Consider the following 24,166-nt stretch of genomic DNA (forward strand, 5'->3'; position numbering starts at 1 on the left):
ATTTTGTGGGTAATATTGGTTGTTCCAACATCCTTCGTGATGAGCTGATAGTGTTACATCATGGTTTTTGTATGGCCTGAGAGCTTAACATCAAAGACATGATGTATTATTCTCACTCCAACTCTGTTATCAAACTTATCTCAGAGTCTGTTAATGATTGACATCACTATGCCTCAATTCTTCACAATATTAGAGAGTTTCTCTTTAGGGAATGACAACTTCAAATATTTCATACTTTTAGGGAGGGGAATGTTTGTGCCGAATATCTAGCAAAACATATGGCTGATGTGGCGTACTTGTCTTTTCCAGAATCTCATGTAGTAATCATCAGTCTTCTGCCAGCTAATTAGGGGTGACAAATAGACATGTCTGTTCCATTTAGGTCCGCACAACAAAAAACCCAAAAAAATGGGACAGAGCAAGCATAATTGAGGGTGCAGTCATAAAATCTTAACCGCCCCGCACTAAAAATGAGGGTAAGGGCGGACTTGCAAGCATTACATTTTTTATGCCTAAAAATACTAAATTTATGTTAATGTTTATTCCGCAAAAACCCATAAAAAAATAGGGCAAGATGAAATTGTCACATTAGAAGATGCTGAGCTAAACCTTTGACTTGTCCTACACTAAAGTGCGGGTAAAACAAATATGTCCAACCGAACAAGTTTTATCACCCTTATAGCTTATCGTAACGAGTCTTTATTTTTTAAAAGTTAAAAAAAAAAACAAAGTTGTGTTTATTACTTAAGCTAGAATTGTGAGAATTAGAATTAAGTTACGTTGTATTATAAATCTTTAAAAACTTTGAGATCGTAAATGTAAGTGTGGCTAAAATAAAAATATTTTAGATAATTTTTTTTAATATATAATCTGTATCTAGTAGGATTTGAATTTGAGTGACACTCTTAAGATTTAAACATTTTACCGTTAGATCACACACGCGCACATATTTTAGATAATAATAAAAGTTATTTATCTTACTATACTATTATGACTTAATACAACTATTAGATAAAAAATTCATTTTAACAAAAAAATTCAAAACCTAATTTAATTTTCAAAAATAATAAACAACTAAATATTTTAATCTTATACATTTTAAGATAAAATCTATCTTAAGATAAAATTGTTTGTGAATATTCCACCATGAAACTAAGATTAATATCAATTTTATACTTTTTGTGAAAACAAAATATAAAACGTACTATATAGTATATATTAGCATGGATAAATATTTCTTCTTGTTATAAAAAGATTTTGGGTGTGTTTAATTTCTAAAATAAAAAGTATTGGACATAACACTAAACAGTATTAACAGAATAAAATAATTTTTTATATTGTATCTTGTTTGACGATCTGACGCATTTGACAATTTTTTATCTATTTTATTTAATATATTTAAATATCAAATAATATAAATCTTACTTTAATATTTTTTATAAATTTATAAAATATTTATATTCATAAATCAAAATATTAAATAATAAAAACGAGAAGAAAAACGATGAAAATAAAATTTTATTTACTCTAATTTATCTAATAAGTGTATGTATCATACAAAAATATATAATCTCATTATAATATTTTTTATTAATAAATTTAATAAAATATTAATATTATATTTATACATTAAAATATTAAATAAAAATATAAAAAATAATATTTTAATATTTTCTAATAATATGTGTTTGAGACAAAAAAAAAAATTGTCTCATAATATACTAAGGGACACAAATTTATATTTTTGTAATGTCCCTTCTTATATATTTTTGCCGAATAGAGTATGCTGTCTTGTCTAATCTCTTGTTTTTTTAGCAAATCAAATCCACACTTATTTATTTTCTTTATTTTTGTGATTACAACAATTAAAATCGGATTATTTAAAATAAAAAAAGACAAGCCCAATCCAGTTTCTCTTTTAAGAATCTTCAAAACCCTAAAACAACAAAACTTATCAGTAGCGTTTCACGCTTTCTCCCACTCATCTCCTTTCGCCGTGAAAACCAAAAGCTCGTCGGAAATTGCACGCAGCGCCTCCATCACCGTATGAACGAAACCGCCGCAAACTGTGAGTATCTCAATCCTCTCATTATCGTATATATTCTACAGATCTGTACCGATGTATGTGTATCTGTTGTTATTTCTATTCGATTCTTATTCTGATTCTTCCTTCTCACTTAACCGCCACGAACTCCACGAGCTAAATTTCTCACTGGATATGTTTTTGTTTCACTCTCTCTTTCTACTCATTCTTCTCTACGACTTCAGGATCCATAACTGACAAACAATATTCCAATCGATGGCGGCGGATGAGGCGTGGTGTGTGGTCACTATTGAGAAAATGCCCCCATCATGTTCAGTGTTGTAAATATGTTATTCTACCTGTGTTGCTTTATTTAATTTGTTTATATTTTTTCATAGTTTTCTTTTGATGTAGTTTCAAATATTTAAGATGATATACATAGTGTAAAAATATAATTGACTGTGCAGAGTAATTCCTTACTTAGGAAATAATCTGTCTCTCTCAAAATCTACAAATTCTAACTTTAGTTGCATTTTATGCTTGTTCAGATTGGGGTACACTATTGAGAAAATGCCCCCATCATGGTTCCACTTATCAGAAGATAGGTCAAATCGAATTGCTCTCAGAGTAGCCTCATCTTGGAATTTTGCTGTGAGTGCTTTAAAATCTATTGCAGAAGGGAATAATTCGGTGTTGTTCTTCAAGGTATGCACAAAAATCTCTTGCATCAAAATTTTATATGTAGTCAATCTTACATAGACGTGACACATCTCTCCCTTGTGATCAATAGGTTGTTTTCTCTATGCTCGTTCTTAGCTTCCTGGGAGCATTTTCACTTCATAACTTGTATACTATAGGTACTCTCCCCTTTTCTGTCTCATGTTGTTTGTTTATTTGAATTCACAATGCTTGGATGAGAATGATACTAGTTTGTTTCTTGTCTTTGTTTCAGGACTTACCTTAGCATTTATAGCTTTCTACGTTTATGAAAAGAAGGAGGAAGACATTGACAGCATAGTTATAAAAACACATACTTTTGGGTGCAAGTTGAAATCTGATATCACAAAGAAGTTTCTTACTTCAAGGAAGATTGATTGATAGTTTTTTTCCTTCTTTCGATTCTGGTTGGTAAAACTGATTGATAGCTTCTAGCCCTAGATTTTTCTTAGATGAGTGGGCTGATGTATCTTCATTTACTCCACGTCCGAGTTCTTTGTATCATTGTACAATTATTGTAATGTAATTTGAAATTTTGTAGCAACCTTTGAGTAGGTTGATTCAAAACCTGTCATATAACTTTGCTCATAAATCATAATTTACTTTCATATTTCTTAGTATCATTTAGCTAGTTATTTATGAATAAGAAATGCATGACATTTCTAATTTCGAATGACTTGGCTCGACCTAGCTCGGTTAATCTATTGATGAAATAAGTGAAAAGCTTGTCTAAGTTTAAGGCAGAACGTTAACCAGCTTTGTCTCTAACATTCTTGAGGTATGTATATTTTTATACTTCTCTATTTTTTGTAAATTAAACCCTAGGAAGCAATTGAGGTATGTATATTTTTATACTTCTCTATTTTTTGTAAATTAAACCCTAGGAAGCAATGTTAAATTACTGATTCTAATGTTTGCGGTGTGCGATGTAGTGATGATGAAGAGGTTTTTCAAGAGGAGAATCTCGAGTTTGATACTGGCTTTGGCAACATTATAGTAGTGGATAATACTCCTGTTGTTACGAAGGAGAAATTTGCGAAGCTTGAAGGTGTTATTAGGAAGATTTTTAATCAGATGGGTGTTATTAAGGATGATGGCTTCTGGATGCCTGTTGATCCTGTCACTGAAAAGACAGTTGGTTACTGCTTCATTGAGTACAATACTCCTCAGGTAAATGTCCTGTTTTTTTAGGTTAAGTAAAATGTTCTGGTTGTATTGGGTGGAGATTGTTCCAATTTGATTTGACGTGGTTAACTTGGATGGTTATTTTAGGAAGCTGAGCTTGCGAAAGAGAAGGCCCAGGGATAGAAATTGGATCGTTCTCACATATTTACTGTTAGCATGTTTGATGATTTTGACCGGTTTATGAGAGTGCCGGATGAGTGGGCTCCTCCTCCGAGAAAGGAATATGCCCCAGGGGTAATGATCATAGAATTACATTTTTTACATCTTTGTATCATTTGTTGTTTTGCTTTAGTTTTTGCTTTTGTAAATTTATTGTTATTTGTAGTTATATGATTAGTTTAGTTTAGTTTTGGGAGAGTTACGACAGTTTGATACTATAATATTAGGAATATGGGAGGCTATTTGTTAAATTTTTTTACTCAAAATATATTGGCACCAACTTGCTTACAACTTGGTTCTGTTTTTCTTTTGTTTTGATAGTAATTAAATTAAGGTAATTGCATGTTTTTTCATGGACTCCACTCCTGGTTGAGTTCCACCTATGATTGGTTTACTTGTTGTGTCATAATTTCTGACATCTTTGATTTGAGATCTACTAGGATTTTCTCAGTACTGATTATCTATGGCCTTCATTTCTCTCACAGGAAAATCTTCAACAATGGCTTACTGATGCTAAGGCCCGCGATCAGTTTGTGATTCGTGCTAGTTCAGATACGGAGGTTTTGTGGAATGATGCTAGGCATTTAAAGCCTGATCCTGTTTATAAACGTGCAGTAAGTGGACATCATATTCCAATGTTTGTATTATTTGATATTTATCAACGCCCTTTGATTATCCATCTCTTCATCCCTGTACAATGTTCATATATTTTTTGAATTACAGTTTTGGACTGAGAGTTTTGTACAATGGTCTCCTCTGGGCACATACTTGGCAACAGTTCACCGTCAGGGGGCAGCAGTCTGGGGAGGTGCTACAACCTTCAATCGACTCATGCGTTATGCTCATCCCCAGGTTTTTTTTTGAGCTTTTCTTTATGTTGTTTATACTATATATTATTTTATTTACATTAATTAATGTTGATAATAGTATAAATAACAGGTGAAGCTAATTGATTTTTCACCTGGTGAGAAGTATTTGGTAACATATAGCAGCCATGAACCAAGCAATCCCCGGGATGCTAATGTAAGTGTCCTCTCTTTTGCTGTTTCTTTTGAGTTTTTTGTGACATTGTGTCTGACATCAACTTTCTTCCTCTAGAGGGTTATAATAATTATATTTGATGTGAGAACTGGTAAAGTGATGAGAGATTTTAAGGGAAGTGCTGATGATTTCGCTATCGGAGGTACCGGGGGTGTCACTGGAGTGTCTTGGCCTGTTTTCAAGTACAATCTCTACCTATCTAGCTTAAATATTTTGGCATTTTTCACTGTCCTTATTTAGTGATGAATTTGTTTTATTGGCTTTGCAGATGGAGTGGTGGAAGGGAAGATAAGTACTTTGCAAGGATGGGGAAGAATGTACTTTCAGTATACGAGGCAGAAACATTTTCTCTCGTTGACAAAAAATCCTTAAAGGTTGAAAATATAATGGATTTCAGCTGGTCACCAACTGATCCCATCATTTCACTGTTTGTTCCCGAGTCGGGAGGTGGGAACCAGCCTGCCAGGGTAAAGTTTTGTTATCCTTGGCTTTATGGTCATGTCATGGGTTTTTCTTCTACTCAATAGTTTTATACTAAATAGTTGTATTTTTATATTAACTAAATTTATGTTCTTTTACGATATTGTAGGTAAGTCTTGTTTCAATCCCCAGCAAAGAAGAACTCAGACAGAAAAACCTTTTTAGTGTCAGTGACTGCAAGATGTACTGGCAGAGCAATGGGGATTACCTTGCTGTTAATGTGGACCGATATACCAAGACAAAGAAAAGTACTTACACTGGCTTTGAGCTTTTCCGTATTAAGGAACGTGACATACCGATTGAAGTTCTAGAGCTTGAGAATAAGAATGATAAGATCATTGCATTTGCTTGGGAGCCAAAGGGACATAGATTTGCCGTTATTCACGGCGACAACCCTAAGCCTGACATTAGTATCTATTTTATGCGGACTGCTCAGAACACTGGCCGTGTTTCAAAGCTCACTACTCTGAAAGGAAAGCAGGCAAATGCTTTATTTTGGTCTCCTGCAGGCCGCTTCATTGTATTAGCAGGGTTGAAAGGATTCAAACTGTAACATAAAAGCCTTCAACAGGTTCAGGACTAGTTTCATATTTTGCATTTGAGAGATCCCAGAAGACTTCAACTTTTGAATATCCATGATGAATATGTTCCACTTCAACCAACTTGCATCCTTTTTTCTTTCTGAAAAGCCTTGAGTTTGTGTTGAGTCTGAAAACTCTTGCAGCTAGTGGATCTTCTTCTTCATTGAAGACTATAGTGTGTCCTTGATTTGAGTTGCTTTTGCTCCAAGTAACTGTGATCAGCATGTGTTTTTTGTTGGAGAGGGTTGCTTTGTAGATTGATGAGACTGAGTTTTGTGTTGAAGGGGTGAGGTTTTGAGATATACAAGATGAGGAATGTGACACATTCACTGCATTTTCATTGAAACATGAAATTATGTTTGAGACATTCATTTTTAGAAGGAAGATCAATGAGAGGAGGGAGAGAAGACAACCTTGTTTTTTTGACAGGACTATGTTACAATATTATTTCTATTTAACTTCACATTCTACTGTCTCTTTCTTACTATATTATATTAATGTCAACTTTAATGTGCATCATATGAGAAAGTAAAGAATAGAAGAATGAGCAAAAAGTAGGTTAAGTGTTTTTATAATATGTTTTGCCAGTTAATATTGTGATTTAAATATGCTATGATTTAAAAATTGAAAAGGAAGAAAAAATGGCTTTATTACTGGAAAAAGTTGGCCCTCCTCAATATACTATATATATATAGCTTTTAGGTACTTTTGTGACATGATCATATGTTGCTTTAAATTCTTCATCAAAAAAACATGTTGCATTAAATTAGTACTTTGGTTTGGTGATTAAGAAGAATCATAAATATGGAAAAAGTGTTGCGAGTAGTTTATGAGAAAGACTATACACCATAACACTCTAATTATGAGATGTGGTTTCAATATTTTGGTAGACTTAAGAATTTAGAGCTAATTGATAATTCCACAGTCGAGGTAGAGTGGTGCAATTACCAGCATAATCAAGCGAGATTCAACCTAATATTGCTCAAGTCTTTGATGTCTAATTTAGTCAAGAATTTGGACTTAGCCAAAAGCAAAGTAGAATTGAAAAATAGGGCTTTATAACCAAGTTTTCTATTTTGTATCGTGTTTAATTGAGGAAAGTATAATAATAGAGCCACGAGTTAAGGAAGTTGTGCACTCAACGAAATATGTGAAAGGACATGAAGCGGTAGATAAATGTGGGGTACAATGTATTCTAGACGATCAACGAAATATGTGAAAGGACATGAAGCGGTAGACAAATGTGGGGTACAATGTATCCACAAATAGATAAAATAATCACGCACTACTGACTTAAATAACTTAATGAAGTAACTTTTTTTTGTAGGATATGATGTTATGATCAATAAAATAGTTTTCTCTATAAATAGTATGCTTCTATACATTTCAACAAAAGATCCAACCAATCTATTTCCACATTGTATTCTCTTTATTTTTACTTTTGTGCATTTCTTAGACAAGTAGTAAACTGCCCCGTATACATATGTAATGCTCTTTGGAGAAGTTAAGAAATCAATAGTTCGGAGACATAGTTTTCCCTTGTAGCATAATCGCTTGAAGAAAAAGAAAATCATTGTTGAGAGCTATCAGTTCGAATCTCTCGTATGACTTTCATAGTTCGACAAACTGATTTATGGCATGCCCGGTGTCACACTACGGCCCATACCACTAAAAATTTCTAATCACCATGATTATGTCTAGCATATGCACTTGCGGTCTGGAAAGAACCCCAACATTAGATTAACAATCACCATCATTTACCAGGAGGTCAGACCAACAACCACCAAATGAACCTCTACATTATGTGGGCATGCCAACGACAATGCCTTTCTCCATTGTTTCTAGAGCGACGGTTGTTTCACCTAAAGTACCACTAGTGATGACTATATGTCTTTCATTACACAACAATTAAACTGGGAGATTCATGATATCATATATCAAGCCTCTCAAAAACTTGTTGGTATTGTGCAACCTATGTTTCACAATGAGATCCAACAAATCAAGGATTTGAGGCCGAAAAAACTAATTCAAATGACAACTTTGTCCCTTCAAATGCACAAAAATGTCAAAGATGAAAATGTCAGGTAAGCATTGTTCATCAAAACCAGACAATCTATACTACAGTTTGACCTTCCTAGGTTTAATTAAGTCTAATATAATTCGTATATTTAACTTCTTATTATTTCCAAACTACTACTTTTGTCACGGCTAACCCTGGGGGAAACCTAATTCTAAATGATTCTTATAACCAAGTTATTATTCAACTTGAACATGTGCATATGGAAAAGAGGTCACCTGAAGCAGAAGGACAAATTAAAATGCATCAAGTATCGTCTTATGGTCATACTATGTAAACAAACAACATGTCCTATGTTGGAGGACATACCTTTGGCTCATCAGCGGAAATTCAAAGATAAGTTAGAGAATAATTGATTCAACATTTATGGGTAGGTGTCCCAACTATTTTGGCTAATGCGCAACAAAATTTCCATGATATGATGCAAATGGACCACGCCTGGTGGGTTTTGTGGGACCTTAACTAGTACTGGGTTATGCTGGTGAACAACCATGGACCATAATTCCACTTTAACAATGTAATTCATCGATGGTATTTGGAAATCCTAAGAGATATAATAAAAATAAACAAGGAGCATTCATGGGAAAATCCTCCACCTCATTGTCAATTTCAACAAGGCTTCCAAAAATGTGAATCTCATAATATCACTAGTGAATTAATTTTATTGCTTATTCAAACCAACACTTTTTCTTTTTCTATCATGTTTCCTAGGTTCCTCTTCATACAGAGGCGAATTGTCAAACTCCCTTAATAAAATTCTTTAGTCTTAGATTTTTGAGATCCTTCTAAGAAGGGGATAATTTATAAATGATGACAGCTACTTGATGTTTTTCATCTAAATTCATACATTTAGCAATAATTTCATGTTTTATCTTCTAAATTTTTTGGGATCGAGACTCCACTGATTTTTTATTAGTTATTTAGTACTTAATATTAGGATCGGAAATGAACCGAACCAACTCAGAAATAGTTTAAAACTCGGTTCAATAATTAAATCGCTGAACTAGGTTCATGAATCAAATGAGTTGAATATGAGCTAAAAACTAAGTTCGTTAACTAAATTAGCTGAACTTGAACTATATATAGTTTGACTCATTAGGTTCATGAGTCAACTCAATTATTTATGAGATGGATTATAATGTTTTTAAGAGTAGGTTTAAACATTTACTCTAAAACTTAGCCCTATATTTTTTTTAATCTAGCGGTTTTAATTGATAATTTATATTCTCAAGTGAGCAAAAATATTTTTTAAAATAATTATACAAATTTGAACCTAACGAGTTTAACCGAGTTGTTCGTGAGCTTCTAATGAATCGAATTTGAGTTGGAAAAAAAATTCGTGACGAACTCGAACCGATATTTGAACTGAACCAATTCTTAACGAGTCGAGCCAAGATGAGGCGAGATCGACTCGAATCAATTCATTTCCAATCCTACTTAAGATAGTGCCTCACATCATTTTTTTTCACCAGTTTTCTTAATGTCATACTTTATTTCAAAGCTTCTCAGATATCTTTGGAAGTCTTAAAGGCACTGTAATAAAAAATAAAAGACAATCACACCATTCAGAATATATATATATATATATATATATATATATATATATATATATATATATATATATATATATATATATATATATATATATATATATATATATTTGTTATCATTACATATGAATGCTTCTTTATTTGGTTTAATTCTTTTTTCTACTTTATCAGTTGTTTCATCCACGACTAATATGTTCGTAGTCAAGACAGTAAATATATTTTTCATTGTTAAGAAAAAGATAATCTTTTGTTTTCAACGTTTGAAGTGACTTTTGTTAAACCTAAAAGTATTGTTGAAGTTAGAAACAATTAACATGTTACTAATAATTTCTTCCATAGACACGGCAGAAAGAAATGATTACACGAAGAAAAGAACTAGATAATTATAGAGAAGTGATTCTTACAAACACTTGGGAGAGTATTTGAGTGAAAGGAGGAGGATTTTAGATTCAGGGTGGCCTATTTTGAAATTCACGGTAGTATTAAGAAAATGGAATTGAACGGAAGAGTTAAGATGAGATCTCGTGTTCTATTGACTACTTATAATTAGTGAATTTTCTTTCCATTGTGTTGCAGCCCTCCAAACGTATGTGACAATTGCACCAATAAACTAAAAAGTGTTCCATTGAAGAAAAAAATTGTTTCTCTCAACTGTGAGCTATTTAACTCATATAAAAAGTGTTAAGCATGAAATTTTGATTGTTGAAATATTAAACTAAAAATGCATAATTAAAGTAAAGCAAAAAATAAAGAGATTAAAATGCATAAAAAAAACTTGTTTGATTTATTATGTGTGTGAAAATATACAACATACCTTAGTAGATTTAATTGAGTTTAACTCAAAAATCTATGTGCCAATAGTTATATAACACAAATAAAATACTAAATTTTTTATTTTTATTAAATTTTAATTGAGTTTAACACTTTCATAACCTTAGTATATCTTAGTAGATTTAAAAAATATTATACTAAATTATAATCTTATAATTTCTTTAAATTATAATATTATATTAGAATATTAGAATAACTATGTACACACTTAACTTTCTTGAGCTCGCTCAAGGAAACTAAGTTGATTTTAAATTCAACTGTTCACTAATTTCGTCAAATAAATTATTTACTTTACGATATTAATTAACACTAACAAATATAGTTATTAATATTTACTTTTGTATTCAAAAAAATTATAATATCTTTATTTGAAATTATTTAATAAAGAAATAATATTAAAATTTTAAAAATAATTGAATAATTAGTCGACTCAGTAAAAAAATTTAATTTGAAAAATAAATTAATAAAATTGATTATATATAATTAATTATTCAATAATCTAAAATATTTTAAAGTAGAGGTGGAAAGATTCTATCTTTATTTTTAATAAAAGTATATTTTTAATAAAAATATATACATTAATTAATAGTATAAACATATAAAATCATCTAATAATAATTATTTTAATGTTTGTATTGTATCGTGTCTACCTTACTTAGTTTTTGCTGACAAATACTTATATTTTCCTAAGCTTCACATAAGCCGGCAGAATTAGAATTGGTCCATTTTTATTTTGATGCAATATTTTATTTTTATATATATAAACAAATAAAAGAATTGGTCTTTTTAAATAATATTTATATTCCTTGCGTATAAGAGCATCTCTAATGGTGGTATCTTTCTTTGAGTTCTCTAACTGGACATCAATATAATAATTAAATATTGAAACAATTTGCCATGTCATAGTAGAGTTGCATTGCAATGCAACTATTAAAAATTTGTGGTACCCAATCAAATTAATTTATGAGGTAAAGTTGTGGGACCCATTAGAGTTACACCAATAAAATAAAAATTAAAAATTATTTTGAGATGATATGGTTGGTGGGACCCATAAAGAACTCAAAAATGAGTTGCACCATTGGAGATGGTCTAAGTAAAGGTCCACTAGGGAATTGTCTGGGAATTAAAACTTGAATTTAAAAAGTGTTAAACTTGTCCCAACAACAACTATTATATAATGGATCTGTGTGTTAAGAAGTTGCAATTTATCACAAAACTATCATAGTCAACTCTTTTTGTCGAGTGAATTTCACAAAACGAGTGGCATAGTGCCCCTTTGTTTTTCGACGACGTGACATTTTTATTATCTAAATCTAAAAATTAATAAAAAGATTGAAATATAAACTAAATTAAATTTTATTTAAATAAAAAAGATTTAATTTATTTTATAAATTTATTTAATTAAAAAAGCTATGTCATGTGTCGTATAAAAAAAATTAATTTATTAAACCGACATATTTAAATAAAAATTAATAAAGTTATTATTTCATTTTATATTTTATATTTTAAATTAAAATATGAAAATAAAGCAATTATCTTGAAGAAATTATGAAAATGAATTGAAAAAGTTTTATGAAAAATATTATAAATTGTTGTCATATGTGATTTTTTCTCTCAAGCAAATCTTATTCTTTTCTTAATTTTATTTTAATATATATAAATTTAAAATTATTATAATTGTAATCCAAGACAGGTATTATCAAGATAACAACTCTTGCCAAAAATTCTAAATCTATTATTTATTAATTTGACTCTACATTAAAAATGAATAGTAATAATAATATTCAACCATTATTATTAATATTAATATTAATAATAATATTAATAATATATAATAATATATAATAATATAATATTTAACTAATAATAATAGTTTTTATTAAATTGCCTCTATATTAATAATTAATAATAGTAATAAGTTACAATAGTAAAAATAATAATAATATAAATAACAAAAAATAATATAATATTCAACTACCACTATTAAAAATATCGTCTGTATAAATAGTTTGTACAGATTAGAAAATCATATTTGTCTCCTTTATCTTATGTTATATTTGTCTCTATAAAAGATCTATAAAAGATTTAGTGACTTTTATTTATTTAGAATCATATAAATTACAAATATTAATTAAAGAGTAATGCTAACTTGTGCTCTTGCCTCTTGGAGCACAAGTTAAGAATTAATTGAAGAAAAAATATTTTAGAATTTGTACATTAATTTTAATAAAAGTACAAAATTAATTTTTTTATTGTATTTTTCAAAACAAAACTTGTAAAAGTAGGTTTCTTAACTTGTGTCCTTGGGACACAAGTTAGCATTACCCTTAATTAAATAATATATTTTATATATTTATAATTAATTTAAATTTAAAAAATAAATATTATGTTACTATGCGTTTTTAATAATAAACCGGCTTATTAGTTGTTCAATTTTTATAAATGAATTGAATTTTATTTAAAAATTAATAAAATTAAAAACTCATAAACATAGAAATTTTTTGATTTTTAAATATTAAAAAATCAGTATTGTAGCAACTTTGTTATTCGGTGACGAAGAAGTGCTTGTCACTTTTCAACATATATCCAGTCATACTCTAATGTAATTGGACATCGTCGAAGATTCAAATGTTCCAGCACCTCAACATCGTTGGCCTTTCGACCTTCAGTCCTTAGACGAACTTGAATGAAATTGTTGGCAAGTTGCCTCTTTTGCAAGTTAGCATTAATCTCCTCCTCTGACGGGATGTGAGGGGGCATTGGGACGTCCTCGTGATTTATTCTTCCGTCAATATTTGATATAAGGGTGTCTAACGACCCAGAAGAAGAAGTTCCTTCTTTCAAGGAATCCCTTAACATTCTTTCTGACTCCGAACCGTCAAATATGGATATGAGTCTCGGTCCTACGTGGTCACTACTAAAAGAGGGGTGAGGAGATTCAGGAGACGACTCATATGAAGTTTTGACTTCATAATCACTCACTAAATCAACATTGTTATCGCTCATCTTGACTAAAAAATAGGAAAGCTTAAAAGAGAAGCTTGAGTTACAAGCTTACATGGTTAGAAAAGATTGATGAAGCATGAGGAATGAAAAAGGCAAATACTTTAAGCGGGCCTCTGAATCACTTTTAGTGATATTCTCAAAAAAAAAAAGGAAGACGTTTCTCTAGAAAAGTAATTGAAATCTTGAAAGCTAAAAGGTTGTGAAAGCTTTCAAATATTCAACTCGCTCTATTTATAAGCGATGGTAGCTAAAGGATCAAGACCAACTATGTATAGAGATCACAAGATCAACCGCTAAATTTTAATTCACGGGTACATGTGCCAACTCTAGTGCACTCAAGTAGTCTCTAAACTACGTCATACCCTAGTTGGTCACGTCACTACACGTATCAAGAATGGTTAGCGAAGCGTTTCATCGAGGGGACCGTATTAAATGTGTTTGTGCCCCATTACTTCTTCAGAAAATTGATCCCAAGTGATTCAGCTCTATTCCACACCAAACTAAGACATAGAGGTCGGTCAATGATACTTAAGACTTCCTCACAGATCCTTTAGTTCCTGGAAAAGTCTTAGGCGTAACTCTTTTGGACCGGCCAAAGGTCTAAATGACCAAGACCCAATCCATCTCAATTTCATCAAACTCAGCCCAAAATATAAAACAGTTCACATGCAAAGAGTAAGGTACACAGTCTTTGATCTCTAATTTCATTATACTCTTCTTAAATCGTGAACTGACTTAGACGTTGGAGTGCTAACCATGCAGGTCCACCTCACACCGTTGTAAAGGAGATCGGAGTCACCATTCAAGATCAATAGTTATCCAACTCTCTCCACTTATGATTCTTGAACAGAACACCTCCCTTAATCTGATGGTCAACCAGAAGTTAACAAATGCTTGGAAATGTATTTACAATGCTTCACTAAACAAGTCCCTTAGAAATGGTAAAAGTTGCTCGACTTGACTGAGTATTGTTACAACTCATCCTTCCAATGCACCACAGGCATGGCATCATTCAAGGATGTGTAAGGCAGAGATCTTCTCTTGTTGCTCACATATGATATTGCTACTAGTGGCTCCAACAGGACAAGGAAGTGCCACAAGTGCGAGTTCATTGGCTTAACTTATAAGCATCAGAGGCTACTTTGGAAAATTGATTAGACTTTTCATGCAATTATCTGAAGTTTAACCTTGAGGACAAAGTTAATTCTAATGGGGGAGTAATATCATGAATAAGAACAAAAATGCTAACAAAATAAGTGATTCTCATGAGGCAATTGGACTGATGGAACATGATCCTCAAAATCAGGAGTCTAGATGTGTTATGAAGACAAGGGTTCTTCACAAAAAGTACACCACTGACTTTGTTTAAATAGCACAATGATTGGAAATCATTAGTGTGGAATTTAGCATATTGAAATTGAATATCTTCTCCCTCTGAGCGTAGTCCTTTCTAGCTAGAGCTTTCTTTTTTATTCTTATATTTCATTACTGCAAGTGTTATCACATTCCCAAATATAAAAATTCATGCCATTCATTGTATTGATTTATTGAAATTTTAGTATCCAATTTCCATGTTCTTCTTGTTACTATGAGTTGCATTTTCTGGTTCATAACACATAGTCTGCACTGTGTGGCCTTTTTTGCATGACAGGTAGTGAGAGAGGCAGGCCGATTGACAAAATATTAAATATATAATCTTTGAATTTGTTAAGCAAATGGCTGGAATAGCTCAGTTGGTTAGAGCGTGTGGCTGTTAACCACAAGGTCGGAGGTTCAACCCCTCCTTCTAGCGTTTTTTGTTTTTATTTTATTTATATTTCTCTCATTAATTTTTGCAGTTTGCCTCTTTAATGGTCTTAGAGCAAAGCTAGATTACCATGCTGATTTGTGGCATTCTCATTGTAACTTGTAAGGTCCCTGACAAAAGAGCAAAGCTAGATTAGCAATCTGATTTATGGTATAAGCACATTCTCAAGTATTATATTGTGAGGTAGGAGTCCTTTGAGAACCTAACAAAGTAGGCCAATGCCCTAACAAAACTATATTTGCCTCTTTCGTAATGATCTTAGAGCAAAGCTAGATTAGCAATCTGATTTATGGTATAAACACATTCTCAAGTATTACTATGTTGTAAGGTAGGAATCCTGTCTCAAGTATACTATGTTGCAAGGTAGGAATCCTGTCCTTACAACCTAACTAAGTAGGTCAATGCCCCAACAAAATTATATCCTGCCACTAAAACCAGTCACAAACAATAGCTTTTTTGCAATTTAACTAGTGGTCTTGGTTGCAGTCTAAGATTAGGATATAGTAATGTTAAATTCTCTTGAATAAGAGTTTGATTTACGGTAAAGTTAAACTCTCTTAAACAAGAGTTTGATCACCTATAGTCCTACATAACTCGTCTTTACATACAACTACATACATAAAACTAGGTTTAAATCTAAATGTTGCATTGATTTTAGTTTTAAAGTAAACAATTGTGCATTTTTGTAAAATAACAAAATATTGTTTAAATTATTTCCAAAAATTAGTCATTTCTAAAATATAAAATAATTCTCAATTGATTAACATTCAAATATTTACATTGAAAGATTTTTAGAAATCTAAACAAAACATTTTCAAAGAGTAAACAGAACCTGGAATTTTCAATTTATACTGAAAAAGATTGAATATGCTGTCCAAGAATTTAAATCATATTTCAAAACTTCTTTAGAACTGTTCCCTATCTCACAAACCAAACATTCACCCAAAAATTTATGCAAAAGCTACAGCATTCAACTCAAATAAATGATCACAAGGCCACAGGTAACTGGGCCTTATACAGGAAACTAATATAGCCATAAATGTTAAACTGAAAACAAAACAAAATAACATGAGTGCGGACATTGATAGAATCACTCTTCCATGAGAGGATTCTCTTCTGATTGTTGTTGGGAAACCTTGACTTTGATCTTCTCCTGTTGTAATACGGAAGGAGCTTTGACCATATGGATGCTCTGCCCGTACTCCTTCGCTGCCTCCTTCTGCACTTTCGCCTTGTTGCCTTTCATCCTATTGAAGTTTTTACAAATTGTCAGCAAAACCAAACAAAAGAGAGTTGTTGTTTTGACACACTCAAACCAGACAGCTTAGTTGATACCGAATGAATATAGCATGAGAAATTTACATAGCCGATGTCAAAATTTGTGGGTAAAAAAAAACATTTCTCCAAAAGAAAACCCCTTGCAATTGCAAAGCTTTTCAAAGGACATGTAGACAATACTAGTAAAAGTCAAAGAAAGACCTGTTCTTGTGGTGTCTCTCCTCCCTGCTAACTCTGATTTTTTCAATCTTAGGAATGGCCTTGAGTACATCAACAGCAAGATTCCTGTCATATCTCTCAGGCCTGTTTCGCTTTCTCTCAAACTCAAAGGTTGAATCCTAAAATAAGATTAAACAGTTCAGAGATATGTTTAAACCAAGACAATTAAATTAAACAGATGTAATTTCAAAGATAATAACCTGTGTCATATCCTTTCCATGCACGCGCCTATATGCCTTGGTCCATTTTACCTTACGAGGATTCCTCTTCATTTTAAAATTCTTGTGGCATTTTGATCTACAAAACCGAAAAATCTGCACAAAAAATTGAATGTCAAAAATCCAAACAATAAGCTTTGTAGTAATAAAAGAAATTTAGCAGTGGTGGGGCTAGCTCATTCTTCCATTGTTGTATTTATCAGCTCAACTAAGTAATGCAGACTGTTAAGATGATATGCAGGTTCTGACAGCCCCTATTTCTAATATGCATTGGGGCCGCTCTCATGTGGGCTGGTGCATTTATCAGCTCAACTAACTAATGCAGACTGTCAAGATGATTTGCAGGTTCTGACAGGCCCCTGTTTTTAATATGCGTTAGAGGCGTTCCGTATGTGGGCTGGTGCAAATTAAACACTGATCAGCAAGGATGAAGTAGGAGGGAAGCTAGGACCTCTCTGCAGTAATTAGAGACAAATTTGGTTCTGTTATGGAAGCCTGCAGCTGTTGGGAACAGCTTCACTAATGACTCAGATTTGGCGATAAAAAATCAATTTACAATTTGCAACGGATCTGCTCTTCTTAAATTTGACCGCAATATCATATTCTATGACCACAATCAATGCCATTTCGGATCCGTAACACAATTATATAGCCTCCATTAGAGGACTGTCTCAATTTGTTTACCAGTTTTCAAAGGATGCATGTTTCTCATTATAAATGTTGCAAATCAACTGGGAACATTATTTAGCAAAATTTTCTATATCCAATTTTGATTTAGTTCAGACTGATGAAACTCCTATTTGTATTTATGTGTCTGTGCTTCCGTTTTGATACCACACTTAGTCAAAGGAAATACATTCTCACGTCAACAAAAAAAGACAATGGAGTCTCACTTTAATAAACACTTCATCTTATCTTACTCAATTATGGCAGTCAGATAAATAACTAATAAATTGTGGTTTTTTACTTAATGTTAACTTTTTTTAATAAAAGACATAAATTTTTGAAGTTACAGCAAGAACAACCAAGTCTTATCCCACTAAATGGGCTCAGCTATGTGGATCAACTTCTGTCATAATGTTCTATTCGTGATCATACATCTAACCAAATCGTTAATCTCGAGATCTTTCTTAATAACTTTTTTCTCTTATGGTTTTTCTAGGTCTTCTTCTACCTCTAATTTTGTTTAACTCATCTTCATCTAATCTACTCCCCGTACAGCAAAATCTAACGATATTTATCTCTACATACCCAAACCACCTAAATCTATTTCCAAATATATATCATTAAAGAATTAATGTGAACAAAATCATAAAGAGTTCCAAAGATATGAAGTGAAATTAAAATTACCTTTGCATCATTGCGAACAAACTGGATCCCATGTCCAGGGTATACAGTTGAAGAACAAAACCAGCATTTCTCCAATCTCATTGTGCCTCCAAACTAGAAAACCGCTTAACTAAAAAAATTTGTCCAATTTCAAAATTAATAATTAATAATAAATTAATATCATCGCACAAAACCAGCAAAGGATAAATAAAATGAAGCATAATGCTAAAAACTAGTTATATAATCAAATTACTGCAGCTACAAGAAAAAACCTAATCAGTTACATAACCTAAGAGGAATTAACAAATTAAAATTTCAAAGAATGTAATTAAATCAAAAACTATTAAGCTGCTAAACGGCGCCGTTTTAGCGAGGATTTGTTTAGGCTTTTGCAAGGGAAAAATAGAGACAAAATCGATCCTCGCGGCGCAGGAAAGGGTGAGAAATTTTGACGAAGAAATTGTTGTTTTGATGTAGCTGTTGATTAAAAATCACGGGCTTCCTACAATTTAATTAAAAATCAAATCAGTGATTTTTCCTTCCTTCTCACTTAACCGCCACGAACTCCACGAGCTAAATTTCTCGCTGGATCTGTTTTTGTTTCACTCTCTCTTTCTACTCATTCTTCTCTACGACTTCAGGATCCATAACTGACAAACAATCGATGGCGGCGGATAAGGCGTGGTGTGTGGTCACCGGAGGCCGCGGCTTTGCCGCACGACATTTAGTGGAAATGCTAATCCGATTAAACACCTACTGCGTACGCATCGCCGATTTGGGACCCACCATTGAACCCGAGCCCTCTGAACAATTAGGCCTTCTCGGTCAAGCTCTACACTCCGGTCGTGCTCAATACGTCTCCGTCGATCTTCGCAATAAGGCTCAACTCTTGAAAGGTATCTTCAAAACAATTTTCTACATAGATTACATAGATTGATTGATAATTATCATTGTTAATTTGTTTTTAATCGATGCAGCGTTTGAAGGAGTTGAATCTGTGTTTCACATGGCTGCTCCGAACTCTTCTATTAATAATTACCAGTTACATTATTCAGTTAGTGTTGAAGGTAAAAACTGTAAAAACATGAATATTCTATTGTTGTGTTAACAATTGTTGTTTTCGATCTAACTTAGATGGTTAACGTTATTGTTGAAGGAACAAAGAATGTTATTGAAGCGTGTGTGGAGTTAAAAGTGAAGAGACTCATTTATACTAGTTCTCCTAGTGTTGTTTTTGACGGTGTTAACGCAGTTCATAATAGAAATGAATCATTGCCTTATCCACCTAAGGTATATACTCTACCTACTATTATTTTCAACTCTCAGTTCTTTTTTGACTTGGATTGGAACTTGAGATGGATGGACAGAGGTTTTATATTATACATATATTATAATGATAATGATGGAATATAGCAATTGGGATGGAAGTAGATTTGAAATGTTTGTTATGGTCTGGAATCTTGATTTGAATCCTATTGTTGTTTCCAGCATAACGATCATTACTCGGCAACTAAAGCGGAGGGTGAGGCGTTGGTTATTAAGGCTAACGGGACTGGTGGACTACTAACTTGCTGCATACGCCCTAGCAGTATTTTTGGACCTGGTGATAAACTCTTGGTACCGTCATTGGTTGATGCTGCCAGGGCGGGGAAATCCAAGGTAAATGTTGTTGTTCGTTCTTTTGGTAAATGTTTGACGTCTTTTATTGCTTAAATAACTAACCAAACAGTCATGGAAATTTCATTTTTATTAGGATATTCTAGATATGTTTTATTGAATATAAAGTTAACCACAAGAACAAAATTGGACTAGATTGATAACAAAATTGTTGTTTTTTCTTAATGATATTAAGAAGAGGGATATGGAAAAACTTGTTGGGGGACCAATGTGTTTGTGTAACAACTTATTAGCAGAAACTTTCTTAAACCTTTCATTGATGATTTATATTATAATCTTACCAGTTCATTATTGGTGATGGCAATAATGTATATGATTTCACATATGTTGAAAATGTGGCGCACGGCCATATATGTGCTGATCGAGCTTTAGCTTCAGAGGGAAGCGTTTCCGAAAAAGCTGCAGGACAGGTACCATATTACTTTTTTTAGTAATGTTCTAGTTGTGTGTTTAAGGGAAAGTTAATAGACATATAAAATAAGTTTTGGACAGCGAAGCTCTTCGATGAATCATTGTTTATTCTTCAGTGGTATACCCTCTTTATTGAATGATGCTAATATGTCGAAAAGTATAATATTTTTATTTGGACAAATGAGGAAACATGAAAAACATATTCGTTGGCAAATACTTGCTAGCTAAACTTTTTTTCCCCGATGATCAGCTTTGCATATTAAGTTTAGTAAACTTAGCAACTACTTTAGTGTGTTGTCATGCTGATAAGTATTTGTTATATAGGCATACTTCATCACAAATATGGAACCTATAAAGTTTTGGGAATTCATGTCTTTGATTTTGGAAGGTCTTGGATATCAAAGGTGATTTCTTTTTTACTGTTAACCTTTAGATCTTTCTTTTTCTTCAATTGATAGCTAATTTGGGTTTATCTTATGGCATTAACAACTGTGTAAGTGTTTGAGGGAACTTCTAAAAATAGCATATGATATCTTTTTAGCTGTTTTTAACTTAATTCAATAAGCCCTCCAGGGTGACTTATAGTTTACAACTGCTATATGAAAATAATTTAACTATATTCACACTTTGATTTTAGAAATAGCTTATACATAAATCCTTATATAAGAAGCACTTATTCAATACATTCTTAATTAAGTTGTTTATTTATCCAAATGCATCCTTAATTAATATAAGCACTTGATTGTGTTTTTTAGCCTAACTCACACTTAACAGTTATTTCTTATACCCATGAGAATATTGGTTTTCTATTATAAACAAACACTCATTTACATTATTTTTTTGAGGGATAAGGAATGCGTTTCTGGTTTTTCTTCCAAATAAACAAATACAAATTTAACTATTGATTTATGGTGCTGTTCGGTCAGTATCTTTCCTTTGTTATCTGAGATATGTAACTTGCAGGCCAAGAATAAAGATCCCTGCATTTGTTGTCATGCCAATTGCACATTTGGTAGAGTTGATATATAGGCTTCTTGGCCCATATGGGATGAAGGTGCCTCAGCTAACCCCGTCAAGAATAAGGCTCTTATCTTGCACCAGATCTTACGATAGCTCAAAAGCAAAGGATCGCCTTGGCTATGTACCCGTTGTAACTCTACAGGTTCTGTGACGTTTCAGAAAAGTATTTGTGCCGTTTTAACTCCCTACATTTCTGCTTCTGAACTTTATTGAGATGCTCAAATGGTGACAATCATAAAAGTTGATTAGAAATTTCATCGAAGTCTGATGTTGCTAATTTCATGCACGAACCATGTGATTATATTGTTGTTCTTGCTTTGAAAAAAACAATGAGATGCTCACTAATTTCAATAACACAAAACTACTGATAATTTGGAGTTAAGACTCATCTAAACATGTTTCAGAAATCAAGTATGGGACATGATTCTAAAATGTATGATGTTTATAGGAACAAAGGTTCTTGCATTACGTCTATTGCACTGAGTATATATGTCAACCCTACTTTTTGCACGGTGTTCTTCACATGTAATTAAGGGATTATACTTTATCTTGCAGGAAGGCTTGCGGATGACAATTGAATCATACCCACATTTGAGGGCTGAAAATCAAGTTACGTCTAAAAGAGAAGGTCCCTCCAAAGCTTCTGTCTATCTTGGAAGTGGAAGAGGTATGAATAATCGACGATACTCCTCTAACATCTTTGTTTGTGATATCTGGAATTGCCATTTTTGTTTTGATTTTGCCGTTGTAAAGTAGACACATGGCTACTGCTCTTCGATTATTTTATTGGAAGGCCGAGTGGCTTTGAAACTCTTAATAGGTTAAAATTGCAGATTTCAGACGTGTGAAAGACATATTCCAAGATAAATATTAGGTTAAAATTGCAGATATAACATAAGGAAGTTGAAGTTTAGGATTCCATATATCTTATCATGTTATGTAGCATTGCATTTTAAATTTTAAAATTGTAATAAAACATGTATATTTTTGACGGACAGTCTCTAGGAAGACTGAAGCAATTGGAAAGTTCAGATTCTGGAGCTGGTATTTCTAACGAAATCCATTATCATTCCTAAACGTTTTTACCGGGGATCACTTATTTGTGTATTCAACTTTGGCATCTTCTACTTACTATACAAACTCATCAGTGTAACTAGCTAATGCTAAGAGTTGTATTACAGTTTTCATTTATTTATCTAGTAGTTTTAATTGATCTACAATTTGCAGTTGCGGACACTTTACTTTGGAAGGATAAAAAGCAAACTTTCACCACATTGTTAGTCTTGATAGCAATATATGTCAACTTCATTGCATCTGAGAATACCTTCATTACTGCTCTTGCAAAGCTTCTAATTTACTCATCAATCGGTTTATTCGTTCATGGCATTTTTCCTGCAAAAATGTAAGTAATCTGTCTACCAACGAGTTTACCAGGTTGTCAATTAACCTTTTATGTTGTCATAATGTCTTTAACTTGTCCAATGATGTACTACTAATATAGTAACTATTGTTGGCAAGTGTCTCCTATTTTAGAAGGAAGTACTATGTTCAGTGTTGTAAATATGTTATTCTACCTGTGTTGCTTTATTTAATTTGTTTATATTTTTTCATAGTTTTCTTTTGATGTAGTTTCAAATATTTAAGATGATATACATAGTGTAAAAATATAATTGACTGTGCAGAGTAATTCCTTACTTAGGAAATAATCTGTCTCTCTCAAAATCTACAAATTCTAACTTTAGTTGCATTTTATGCTTGTTCAGATTGGGGTACACTATTGAGAAAATGCCCCCATCATGGTTCCACTTATCAGAAGATAGGTCAAATCGAATTGCTCTCAGAGTAGCCTCATCTTGGAATTTTGCTGTGAGTGCTTTAAAATCTATTGCAGAAGGGAATAATTCGGTGTTGTTCTTCAAGGTATGCACAAAAATCTCTTGCATCAAAATTTTATATGTAGTCAATCTTACATAGACGTGACACATCTCTCCCTTGTGATCAATAGGTTGTTTTCTCTATGCTCGTTCTTAGCTTCCTGGGAGCATTTTCACTTCATAACTTGTATACTATAGGTACTCTCCCCTTTTCTGTCTCATGCTGTTTGTTTATTTGAATTCACAATGCTTGGATGAGAATGATACTAGTTTGTTTCTTGTCTTTGTTTCAGGACTTACCTTAGCATTTATAGCTTTCTACGTTTATGAAAAGAAGGAGGAAGACATTGACAGCATAGTTATAAAAACACATACTTTTGGGTGCAAGTTGAAATCTGATATCACAAAGAAGTTTCTTACTTCAAGGAAGATTGATTGATAGTTTTTTTCCTTCTTTCGATTCTGGTTGGTAAAACTGATTGATAGCTTCTAGCCCTAGATTTTTCTTAGATGAGTGGGCTGATGCATCTTCATTTACTCCACGTCCGAGTTCTTTGTATCATTGTACAATTATTGTAATGTAATTTGAAATTTTGTAGCAACCTTTGAGTAGGTTGATTCAAAACCTGTCATATAACTTTGCTCATAAATCATAATTTACTTTCATATTTCTTAGTATCATT

The 24,166-nt window shown here is 32.2% G+C and overlaps 3 protein-coding genes, 1 non-coding gene and 1 pseudogene across 6 annotated transcripts; 4 read left to right on the plus strand and 1 right to left on the minus strand.

Annotated features, from left to right (window-relative positions):
• The first annotated feature begins 1,915 nt into the window (after nt 1–1,915).
• On the plus strand, nt 1,916–3,350 carry LOC131653560 (3beta-hydroxysteroid-dehydrogenase/decarboxylase-like). The gene is made up of 5 exons (XM_058923745.1): nt 1,916–2,068; nt 2,269–2,364; nt 2,572–2,728; nt 2,814–2,880; nt 2,976–3,350. Exons 2-5 carry the CDS (start codon nt 2,300–2,302, stop codon nt 3,119–3,121), a joined length of 435 nt encoding a protein of 144 aa, XP_058779728.1. The 5' UTR covers nt 1,916–2,068; nt 2,269–2,299; the 3' UTR covers nt 3,122–3,350.
• Nucleotides 2,099–24,164, plus strand: LOC131653556 (3beta-hydroxysteroid-dehydrogenase/decarboxylase-like). 3 transcript variants are annotated; one of them, XM_058923740.1, is made up of 13 exons: nt 2,099–2,314; nt 19,181–19,397; nt 19,479–19,568; nt 19,658–19,791; nt 19,990–20,160; nt 20,463–20,588; nt 20,914–20,993; nt 21,553–21,751; nt 22,165–22,276; nt 22,837–23,011; nt 23,373–23,529; nt 23,615–23,681; nt 23,777–24,164. In XM_058923740.1, exons 1-13 carry the CDS (start codon nt 2,300–2,302, stop codon nt 23,920–23,922), a joined length of 1,689 nt encoding a protein of 562 aa, XP_058779723.1. In that variant the 5' UTR covers nt 2,099–2,299; the 3' UTR covers nt 23,923–24,164. The 3 variants fall into 3 exon arrangements, with proteins under 3 accessions (XP_058779723.1, XP_058779722.1, XP_058779724.1); XM_058923739.1 differs by lacking the exon at nt 2,099–2,314 and adding an exon at nt 18,807–18,939 and having other exon boundaries at nt 19,143–19,397; XM_058923741.1 differs by lacking the exons at nt 2,099–2,314; nt 22,837–23,011; nt 23,373–23,529; nt 23,615–23,681; nt 23,777–24,164 and adding an exon at nt 22,608–22,799 and having other exon boundaries at nt 18,946–19,397.
• LOC131645741 (eukaryotic translation initiation factor 3 subunit B-like) lies at nt 3,638–6,656 on the plus strand (annotated as a pseudogene).
• TRNAN-GUU (transfer RNA asparagine (anticodon GUU)) lies at nt 15,369–15,442 on the plus strand. Its single transcript has one exon. It is a non-coding gene; the product is annotated as a tRNA-Asn (tRNA).
• Nucleotides 16,533–18,663, minus strand: LOC131653559 (probable ribosome biogenesis protein RLP24). Its single transcript, XM_058923744.1, has 4 exons — nt 18,523–18,663; nt 17,155–17,268; nt 16,937–17,073; nt 16,533–16,704 (listed from the first exon to the last, which is right to left on the minus strand). Exons 1-4 carry the CDS (start codon nt 18,601–18,603, stop codon nt 16,548–16,550), a joined length of 489 nt encoding a protein of 162 aa, XP_058779727.1. The 5' UTR covers nt 18,604–18,663; the 3' UTR covers nt 16,533–16,547.
• Nucleotides 24,165–24,166: the final 2 nt, after the last annotated feature.

The sequence above is a fragment of the Vicia villosa genome, linkage group LG2 (genome assembly GCF_029867415.1).
Source record: "Vicia villosa cultivar HV-30 ecotype Madison, WI linkage group LG2, Vvil1.0, whole genome shotgun sequence".
Lineage (NCBI taxonomy): Eukaryota > Viridiplantae > Streptophyta > Magnoliopsida > Fabales > Fabaceae > Vicia > Vicia villosa.